The 11,263-nt window shown below is 40.9% G+C and overlaps 1 protein-coding gene across 1 annotated transcript in view; it reads left to right on the top strand.

Annotated features, from left to right (window-relative positions):
• Window positions 1–11,263, top strand: part of DDX46 (DEAD-box helicase 46) — a 93,916-nt gene that overhangs the window by 77,548 nt on the left and 5,105 nt on the right. Inside the window, exons 15-17 of the mRNA XM_023514712.1 lie at window positions 997–1,173; window positions 3,489–3,707; window positions 4,391–4,535. Of these exons, the coding sequence (XP_023370480.1) occupies window positions 997–1,173; window positions 3,489–3,707; window positions 4,391–4,535 (541 nt within the window). The remainder of the gene's footprint in view (window positions 1–996; window positions 1,174–3,488; window positions 3,708–4,390; window positions 4,536–11,263) is intronic.

The following is an 11,263-nucleotide window of genomic DNA, read 5'->3' as shown; positions in this document are numbered from 1 at the left end:
ATTTTTTGGTTGCAGCCATCATTGTTGTTTGGCGGGCCCGCGGGCTGGATTTGAACCCGCCACCTTAGGTGTATGTGGCTGGCGCCTTAGCCACTTGAGCCACAGGTGCCAAGCCAATGAGTGCTTTTAAAAGAAGATTTAAGTTGACTGTTTTTATTCCAATAAACGGGCTTTCTAAATTAACTAGTATTTAAACCTGGAACAAGCTTTTCTCTGCATTTGAGAGTTAGAAAATAAAGCCTTATTAACCTAAACTGAATTTATGAAGGGGTTTGTTTCTCTTTAGTCAGAGTATCAGTAGTTATTGTTGGGCAGAAGGCATTTTTAAAAGAATTGCATATATTAGTAGGGCTCCTGTGACATCTGGAGAGTTGGGGCTTTCATTGTTGATCTTGCCTTGATGGGAAAGCCAACCTTCATTCAAAGGAGTAAGGCAGGAAGACTTTTCTGATTCTCTTACTCAATTTTTAAGGCAAATCTAGTTGCATTTTATGAATTTGGAAGCGTTTTAGAAGCCCTGCAATAGGAACATGTTATACTACTCCCCCTGAGAATTACTGACTGTATTTTAAAATACCCATTGGCATTGAGTTATAGCCCTTCCACCCTCTCATTGCTGTGTAATTTGGCCTCAAGGCTTGAACACTAGAGTAACTCAGTTCCATCATATTGGCTGTTCTGTCTTGACAGTGCATGTTTCCTCATTACTGAACTGTGATGTATTTTCTGGACCTTTTAGGAGTCTGATTAAGTGGTTCATGCTGGATTGCATCTCTGTTTTTCTGTTATTGTTGTTCCCCCTAAAGAACTGATTTTTAAATAAAATATATTACATTTAACAAAGAGGTAGTATATGTTTCTAATGATCTGTTTAGTGAAATTTACATAAATGTGATTGATTGTAGCCTTTGGGTGGAAATATTCCTTAGTTGTTTCTGTAGGTATACCTAATTTAGTATTTCTAATCCAGTTTTTTTTTTTTACTCCTTGGTCTAGATTGATGAACAAATTGAGAGCATGTTTAATTCAAAGAAGAGAGTAAAGGATATGGCTGCTCCTGGAACATCAAGTGTCCCTGCTCCAACTGCAGGAAATGCTGAGAAATTAGAAATTGCTAAGAGATTGGCTCTTAGAATCAATGCTCAGAAGAATTTAGGCATCGAGTCTCAGGTATTAAGTAATTTGTTCCAAGTCTTAGTCAGTATTTTTTTTTTCCTTTTTTGAGATAGTTTTCACTTTGATACCCAAGCTGGAGTACAGTGGCATTGTCATAGCTCACTGCAGCCCCAAACTCCTGAGCTGAAGCAACTCCCTGCCTCAGCCTTCTGAGTAGTTAAGACTATAGGCATATACACCACTGTGCTTGGCTAATTTTTTTCTTTTTTAATTTTGTAGGGGCAAGGTCTCATGTGTTGTCCAGGCTGGTCTTAACATGTGACTTCAAATGATCCTCTTGCCTTTGTACCTCAGCCTCCTAAAGTGCTGGGATTAACAGGCATGAGCCACCACAGCTGGTCAATACTTTTTAGAAGTTCTTTGATTTTTAAATACTTTCTAGCAATCATGTTGAGTATGAGAGAACAACCAAATTGTCTTTGACAGTAAATTTGTTGGAATTTAACATTCTCTATGGATAATTGGATTTGTATGATCTCTTTAGTGTGCTTAACTAAGGACTTTATACCTATTTTGGAACATCTATTAGGCTGGTTAGTCATAGTTTTATTTTATTAAAAAAAAAGTTGTGTGTGTGAGAGAGACAGACAGATAGGTGGAATGTAGTGGCAAAGTTATAGTTCATTACAGCCTTGAACATTTTGGGCTCAGGTGATCCTCCTGCTTCAGCCTCTCAAGTAGCTAGGACTACAGGCACACACCACCACATCTAGGTAATTAAAATAATTGGGGGAGGGGGCCCTTGAACTGGCCTCAAGCAGTCCTCCTGTCTAGACCTCTCAAAATGCTGAGATTATAGGCATGAGCCACTGTGCCAGACTGATAATTTTATAGAATAGTATTCTGATTTATCTTACCCAATCTTTTTTTTGTTTTTTTTTTTTTTTGAGACAGAGCCTCAAGCTGTCCCCCTGGGTAGAGTGCCGTGGCATTACAGCTCACAGCAACCTCCAACTCCTGGGCTCAAGCGAGTCTCCTGCCTCCACCTCCCAAGTAGCTGGGACTACAGGCGCCCGCCACAACGCCTGGCCATTTTTTGGTTGCAGCCGTCATTGTTGTTTGGCGGGTCTGGGCTGGGGATTCGAACCCGTCACCCTAGGTGTACGTGGCTGGCGCCTTAGCCGGTTGAGCTATAGGCGCCGAGCCTATCTTACCCAATCTTAAGGAAGTATTTCTCTTTTTCTTTCTTTCTTTTTTTTTTTTGAGCCAGAGTCTTGCTTTCATCACTCGTGCCCTGGTGTCATACCTCATAGCAACCTCAAACTCTTAGGCTCAAGTCATTCTCTTGCCTCAGCCTCCCAAGTAGGTGGGACTATAGGTGCCCCCCACAATACCCAGCTATTTTTTTAAAGATGGGGTCTTGCTGTGGCTCAGGCTGATCTTGAACCTGTGATTTCAGGCAGTCCACCTGCCTTGGCCTCCCAGAGTGCAAAGATTACAGGTGTGAGCCACTGCACCCATCATTGTGTTTTTCTTTCTTGATCTACTTTTATTGGATAGGTTATTGGGAGCATAATTCTCTGTATATACGAACTCCAGTTATGTGACCATCTTATCGAACTAACATGGGCTTAAACAATGGAGAAATGGCTGTTTTTAAATATTTCACATGGCATCTTTTTCTTGGAAGATTTTGTGTCAATTTCTAAGGATAAATTTTCATAGCATTCTCCAAGAATGGTTTGTTAATTTCAGTAGTAATTTGAAGATTTTGAGTAAGTCATTTAGTCTAATTTATTGAATGTTGAGTTGGGTCATAAAGGAGGAGGAGCTTAATGATAGTAGTGGTACAAAGATTCAGAAACTCCTAGGCGCCAGACAGTATGTAAGTGATTTTGGATATGTTTACTATATCCAGTGTTGAGAGTTAGCTAATTATCAGGTGTTTATCTGTGAGCTAGTAGAATGCAGTACCACCTCCATAGTTGACTGCCTCCATACATTGACCACCACCTTAAGTTGATCTAATTTTCATAGATGGGACATAGACCACATCTATGTTTCGGTACACTAGGCCTAGTTGACCACCATCATATGTTGACCAGTTTGTTATAGTCCCTTGGATGCTAAACTTAAAAAGGTTCTACTGTACATTCCTCCATTTTCTTAACGTTGAGCTACATTAAGGTATTAATTTTTAATATATATTGTTAAATTATACATATAGGTGGGCCTGTACATAAGAAAGATGTTTATTCATTTATTTATTAAAGTTTAATACAGAGGCTTTTTAGACAATAGTTTGTGGTAGGGTCCCTGTACCTATCTCTACCCTCGTTTGAGCTTTGACTGTAGGTCTTCTTTAACTGCAGGATGTAATGCAACAGGCCACCAATGCAATTCTCAGAGGTGGCACCATTCTGGCTCCCACCGTGTCTGCGAAGACCATTGCAGAACAACTTGCTGAGAAGATCAATGCCAAGCTCAATTATGTGCCTTTAGAGAAACAAGAAGAAGAGAGGCAGGATGGTGGGCAGAATGAATCATTTAAGAGATACGAGGAAGAATTAGAGATCAATGATTTCCCACAGGCAAGTAACTTTTTTTTTTTTTTTAACGAGAAAACTAACTTCATCATATTTCTTCCCACTTAAATTTCCTGGCTAAATATCTTCACTGAAGTAACATATTTAAACTTTTTTTTATCATGAAATGGTAACTCTTACTCCTTTAAGAGCAACATCTAATCCCCTTTTTTTTTTTGAGACAAAGTCTCACTTTGCTGCCTTCAGTAGAGTGCCATGGCATCACAGCTCTCAGCAACCTCCAACTCTTGGGCTTAAGTGATTATCTTGCCTCAGCCTCCCAAGTAGCTGGGACTACAGATGCCTGCCACAATGCCTGACTATTTTTTTTGTTGCAGTTGTCACTGTTTAGCAGGCCCCCAGCGGGTTTAGACCTGCCTGCCTCGGTGTATGTGGCCAGTGCCCTAACCACTGAACTACAGGTTCTGGGTCATAACATCTAATCTTTAAAACACATGAGCATTGTAATAGTTAACTTTTTACCTAAGTAATAGGCAATAGGACAACAGAAATTTGGTTTTAACGAGTAACTTCAAGGTATGTTAGGATCTAAGTGAACTTACCATGTAGGTATGTGTTAATAATAGGTGTTATATTACCCATAGTATATTAGCCATACTGCTGTTTGTCAACACACCAGGGTTTTTATCCTGTTATGATGTGATTTTTTTCCCCCTACCCTCTTTTAGACTGCTAGGTGGAAAGTTACTTCTAAGGAAGCTCTGCAGAGAATCAGTGAATACTCTGAAGCGGCAATTACAATCAGAGGAACATACTTCCCTCCTGGCAAAGAACCTAAGGAAGGAGAGCGGAAAATTTATTTGGCAATTGAAAGTATGTATTGTCAGTTCTGTTTCAGGCTTGAGTTTGATCAAAATTGATGTAGATATAATAGATAAAGAGAGAATGGGAGAACAATCCTCAAGAGGACTCAAAGTAAGAAACATTTATGAGAAAAAAAGAGTTTCATATATCATTTGAAGTCTTTATGTAGAAGTTCAGTAGGTGTGCAAAGGTGAATGATCTATTTACAGGATTTTTCAGTTTTGATAATTGAATCAAATTAAAAGTCACTTTTAAAAGCATATGTTTAAGGATTGACCCATTCATGCTTGTAGTAAGTAGAATATTCTGACTTCAGTTTAGGTCCATAATGTACCATTATACCTGTGTTGGTGTACTTGACACTGTCCTCTAAATCTTTCAGGCTCTATTCATTTTTTTACATTCTTTTTTTTGTTTGTTTTTTCCTGCCCTCTTCAAGTTTGATCCCAATTGACCTGTCCGCAAGATCAGTGATTCTTCTTTTTTTTTTCCCTTTTCCTTTTTTGAGATGGAGTCTTGCTATGTTGCCCAGGATGGTCTTGAACTCCTTGTCGTAAGCAATCTTCCTGTCTGAGCCTTCTGAGTAGCTGGGATTATAGCATGAGCCTTCACACTTGGCTAAATTCAGTGATTCTTCTGCCTGTTCAAATATTCTGTTAACCCCACCCTCTAATGAATTTTTCATTTCACTTATTTTACTTTTCAGCTCCAGAATTTATATTTGGTTTCTGTATTTCTGGCTTGTTATCTATATATTCTGTAGTTAAACAGTCATCATTTCCCTGGTTTCCTTTAGTTCATAGCAGCCTCAAACTCTTGGGCTCAAGCTATCGTTCAGCCTCAGCTTCCCAAGTACCTGAGACTACAGGCACCTACCACAAGGCTGGCTAATGTTTCTGTTTTTAGTAGAGATGAGGTCTTACTTTTGTTCAGGCTATTCTCGAATTCCAGAGCTCAAGGAATCCTTCACATTGGGTTCCCAGAATGGTAAGATTATAGGTGTGAGCCATTTGTGCCTGGCTTATTTATTTATTTATTTTTGAGGCAGTCTCACTGTCACCCTTGGTAGAGTGATGTGGCATCACAGCTCAGTAGCATTCTCTTGCCTCAGCCTCCCGAGTAGGTGGGACTACAGGCGCCCACCACAACGCCTGGCTATTTTTCTGTTGGCGCTTGGTTGGGGCCGGGTTTGAACCCTCCACCCTCAGTATATGAGGCCTGCGCTCTACCCACTGAGCTACTGGCGTTGCCCCCAGCTATTTTTTGTTATTGTTGCAGTTGTCTTGTTGTTTTCACTGACCCGGGCTGGGTTTGAACCTGTCAGCCTCGGTGTATGTGGCCAGTGCCCTACCCACTGAGCTACAGGCACCGCCCTATATAATCTATTCTTTTTTGTGTGTGGCTGCTATAGTCAGATAGTGATTTTTTTTTTTAATTTCAAAATACTAAGGGAATACAAATGTTTTTGTTATATGGTACCTTTATATAATGCTTAAGCCAGGGCTAAAATAGTGATTTGACAGTGGTTTCCGTAAGTCCCTAGGGAGGAAAAATAGCTATTCCTTCTCAGTGTGTTCTCTGTGTGTATTGGGAGAAACCTTCAGTTCTCAGCCAGGCATACAGTTCTGTCTTAACTCTCTTTTTTATGTTTACATAGAGTCTGAAGGTCAGCCAGAGAGGGTGAGAGCTTATCGGCCTTCTCAGGTCTTTTCTGATCATGTGCCCAGCCTTGGGCAGGCACATGACCTAGATTCCCATGAATATGTGAGAACTTTACAAAGCCCTTGTTCCCTAAAGCATTTTATTCCCTAGTTTTTCTTTCCAAGCTTTTTGTCTTTTGCCCTAGTTGTTACCCCTTGTCCTAGGGTTTGTGTGTAGTATATTTGCATTTTGGTAAATGTCTCCTGCACCTCCCCAGTAGCTAAGTTAGTTGAAATAAAGGCAAACCCTTTGAGATAGTTTTTTAGGTAGCTACCAGAAAAGTCAAGACAAAGACTGACATTTTTTGAGATCAAGCTGGTGGGCCCTCTTTCCTTTCCTCTCTCCCTTTATTTCCTTTCTCCTCCCCCACTCCTTCCCTCTTCCTTTACTTCTTTTCTTTCTTATAGGTTCTTTCTCTGTGCTGGGCTAGTGTGCAGTGGCATCATCATAGCTTCTGGGTGCGATCCTCCTTTGTTAGCCTCCTGGGTAGTTGGGCCTATAGGTTGTGTGCCAGCACTCGTAGCTATTTTTCTGTTCTTAATACAGAGAAGGTCTCATTTTTGCTCTAGCTGATTTCTTTCTCCCTTCCCTCCCCTCCCCTCTTCCCTTTCTCCTTCCCCTTTCCTTTCCCTCTCTGTTGCCCTGGGGTACAGTGCCGAGTTGTCATATCTCACAGCAACCTCAAACTTTCCCTATACAGTAATCCTCTTGCCTCAGCCTCCAGAGTAGCTGAGACTACAGGTGCCTGCCACAATGCTGGGCTAGTTTTCTGTCATTTTATTTATTTATTTATTTATTTATTTTTAGTAGAGATGGGATCTTGCTCTTGCTCAGCTTAATCTCAAACTCCTGACCTCAAGCAATGTGTCTCATCCTCCCTAAGTGCCAGGATTAAAGTCATGAGCCACCATGCTCAGCCTGTTTTTTAAATTTTTCTTGAGTGTTTTCCTGATTTCTGTAAAGTGTTTTGTTTTTGTTTTTGTTTTTGTTTTTGAGGCAGAGCCTCAAGCTGTCTCCCTAGGGAGAGTGCAGTAGCATCACAGCGCACAGCAACCTCAAACTCCTGGGCTCAAATGATTCTCCTGTCTCTGCTTCCCAAGTAGTTGGGACTACAGGCACCCACCACAACCCCTGGCTGTTTTTTTGGTTGTAGTTGTCATTGTTGTTTGACAGGCCCAGGCTGGATTTGAACCCACTAGCTCAGGTGTATGCGGCTGGCACCTTAGCTGTTTGAGCCACAGGCACTGAGCATGTAAAGTTTTGATTTGTTGACAAAGTTCAAATAAGGTTGAATTTGGCAGGTTTTGGAAATATTACCCCTTCTGTGGAGGATGACAGGCTTTTGTAGTACTGTGGTCTGCCATTTTTGCTGATATCACTCTCACTTTTTGAGACTTTGGGAATTAATGATAAATTATAGCAAAGGTAAACCTTAAATGTAGCCTTTATGTTTGCCATGTTTTTGCCACTCTACCATTGCAGTAATTTTCTTAATATTTTTAAGTGGTGTACAAAAGGTCCAGGACTATGCACACTGCATTTCTTATTCTTTTTGTGATTCTAAGAAAATGACTTGTATCTATTTCAAGTTAAGTTTTGTTTTTGTTTTTGGTTTTTGTTTTTTTGGAGATAGTCTCACTGTGTCATCCTTGGTAGAGTGCTATGGTGTCACAGCTCACAGCAACCTCAAACTCTTGGGGTCAAGAGATTCTCTTGCCTCTGCCTCCCAAGTGGCTGGGACTACAGGTCCCTGCCACAACGCCCGCTGTTTTTTGTTACAGTTTTCATTGTTGGTTAGCCAGCCTGGGCAGGGTTTGAACCTGCCAACTTTTGTGTATGTCACAGGCCACAGCCACCTCAAACTCTTGGGGTCAAGAGATTCTCTTGCCTCTGCCTCCCAAGTGGCTGGGACTACAGGTACCTGCCACAACGCCCGCTGTTTTTTGTTACAGTTTTCATTGTTGGTTAGCCAGCCTGGGCAGGGTTTGAACCTGCCAACTTTTGTGTATGTGGCTGGCTCCGTAACCACTGTGCTACATGTACCGAGCCCCCCTCCCCTTTTTTTTTTTGAGAGTGTCACTTGGTCGCCCTCTTTAGAGTCCTATGGCATCATAGCTTACAGCAACCTCAAACTCTTGGGCTCATGCGATTCTCTTGCCTTGGCTTCCTGAGTAACTGGGACTACAGGCTCCCGCCGTAACACTGGCTATTTTTAGAGATGGTCTCACTCTTGCTCAGGCTGGTCTCCAACCTGTGAGCTCAGGCAGTCCACACACCTCGGCCTCCTAGAGTGCTAGGATTACAGGTGTGAGCCACCTCACACAGCCTCAAGTCAGGTTTTTAAATGGTGTCCTGTCATCTATGCTGAAAGACTTTTAGTCTGCCAGTGACTCAGTGTGTTTCTAAATTATGTGACATTGTCTGTCATTATATAGCAAAATGGGGGTTGCTGGCACTTGAGTCTTCAAGCAGCAAAAAATACAGTGACTTTTTTTTTGCACCTGGAACTGGGCAAGTATTTGCTACTGTTTTTATTATGCTTTGCAGGATGGAAATGTAGTGATACATAGAGGAATCTGATAATAAAAATCTTTGGTAGACGTGGAGTCAGACTTTTATGTTCAGGTCACATGTGGTCGCTTATGCCTGTAATCCTAACACTCTGAGAGGCCAACGCGGGTGGATTCCTTGAGCTCAGGAATTGAAGACCAACCTGAGCAAGTCAGACCACATCTCTTCTAAAAGTCGAAAAACTAAGCTGGGCATGATGGTGCATAACTACAGTCTTAGCTACTTGGGAGGCTGAGGCAGGAGGATCACTAGAGCCCAAGAGTTTAAGGTTGCTATGAGCTATGTGTGATAGAGTGAGACTTTGTCTCAAAAAATAAAAACAAAACTTTTTTGTTCTGTTTGAATACTATAGGTGTCATAAGCAAAACAAGTATTGTAAATTTCTGCCTTATTAAGAAGCTGAACCAGAGATATGATTATTTACTTTGAAAAGGTATCTTTGTAGTTATCTCTCTATAGCCTGTTCTACAAAATATCTTTTTGCATGTATCTTTATATAGCCTGTTCTGTGACCCTTTTTTTACTAGTGGAGAATCCCTTAAAAGCAGCCAGAATTGTTTTAGGACCAATGAAAGAATTTAAACTGGTCCAAATGGTCAGACTCTAAAGTAGGAAAAGTATTCTTCTACTTGGATCATTTATTAATTTAAAGATCATTCTTTGGCTCGGCGCCTGTTGCTCAAGTGGCTAAGGCGCCAGCCACATACACCTAAGGTGGCGGGTTCGAATCCAGCCCAGGCCTGCCAAACAACAATGATGGCTGCAACCAAAAAATAGCTGGGCGTTGTGGCGGGTGCCTGTGGTCCCAGCTACTTGGGAGGCTGAGGCAGGAGACTCACTTGAGCCCAGGAGTTGGAGGTTGCTGTAAACTGTGATACCACAGCACTCTACCCAGGGGGACAGCTTGAGGCTCTATCTCAAAATAAATAAATTAATTAATTAATAAAGATCATTCTTTAGTGTGGTGTAATGAACATATCAAAGTTCAGTTTACTCTTAACTGTATCAGAGTGCATCTCAGGTACTGCCATGTGGGCAACATGAGTGAAATACTCGCTGTATACATTCCAGAGCTTATGCTTTTCCTTTCACATAGAATAGTTCTGATTACTTCTCCCCACTGTGAACTTGCCTTGGGTAAATAACATCTAATTTTTGCAAGCCCCCCCCATAGAAAGGCAATCTTGTTGAAAACAAATCTTTTAAAATGTTCTAGAGACATAATGAATGATAGTGAATAAGAGCTGAGGATTGATAACTTAAATGATCTAATGCTTTTAGAATTTTCAGAGGTAATTAAAATTTTAAAAGGATCATTTAGTTTTTGAAACATTAACCAAATTCAACTAAATACTAACAGGATGAAAACAGGTGTTGCTAGTGTGGAAGGAGCCTAGTGTCATCTGTTTCTAGTTCTGTAATTGGAGGGACCCCACTGCCTGGCTGGCTCCTTGGAGGCTCTGTTTGGCTCAGCAGCTCGAGGCCTCCCACCAGGCAAAGGGAAGGAGAACAGGAAGGACTTATGTGCCTAGTCAGCCTGTATAATTTATATAGCCTGTTCTGTGACCCTCTTTTTTTACTAGTGGAGTATCCCTTAAAAGCAGCCAGAGTTGTTTTAGGACCAATGAAAGGAAATGCCTCTTTTTCATGGCTACTTATAAACATATGTAACCTATTAACTAAAGATGTTACCTAAGTCAGAATTTAAACTGGTCCAAAATGGTCAGGCTCTAACTAAAGTAGGAAAAGTATTCTACTTAGATCTAGGTGCTGTTAAAAATAGCACATAGAAAAAAGTACAAAAGAAAAATTAATACAGAAATAACAAGCTTCATATTAATGTATGCCAAATGATATGTTTTCTTCGGGAATTTCATTTTTGTTGTAATTTTCAGTTTGACTTGGCTCTAGATTCTATCCTTCCCCTCACTGTTAACCACTTCTCTTCCCCTCCAGAACCCACCTTCCCCACACAGCTTGAAAATGTTGTGGTTAATGGCTGATAGAGGTAGAGGACTCAAATTAGATATGTTGCTGTAATTTCACAGCCATATACTTGTCCTTTTTTTTCTGTTAAACTTCCTACATCTCGCTCCCATGCCCTCCACTTTCTTTTTCTTTCTGTCTCCCCCAACCTCCAGTCAGAAAGGTTATTCATTTCTAATAAGGGAGAGAATTATCTCACTAAGAATTAATACATTTTTTTTTTTTTTTTTTGGTAGAACTGGACATCTTGCTATTGCCCAGGCTGGTCTTGAACTCCTGGACTCAAGTGATCTTCCTCCCTTGGTCTCCCAAAGTGCTAGGAATACAGAGATGAGCCACCATGTCTACTTTACTTCTAGATTTCTTTCTTTCTTTCTGTTGAGGCAGAGTCTCACTGTGTTGCCCTTGTTAGTATCATGGCGTCACAGCTCACAGCAACCTCAAACTCTTGGGCTTAAGTGATTCTCTTGCCTCAGCCT

This window comes from Otolemur garnettii, unplaced genomic scaffold, assembly GCF_000181295.1.
Source record: "Otolemur garnettii isolate 467f Iridium unplaced genomic scaffold, OtoGar3 scaffold00003, whole genome shotgun sequence".
In the NCBI taxonomy this organism is placed as follows: Eukaryota; Metazoa; Chordata; class Mammalia; order Primates; family Galagidae; genus Otolemur; species Otolemur garnettii.
This window is presented reverse-complemented; position numbering and strand designations above follow the sequence as displayed.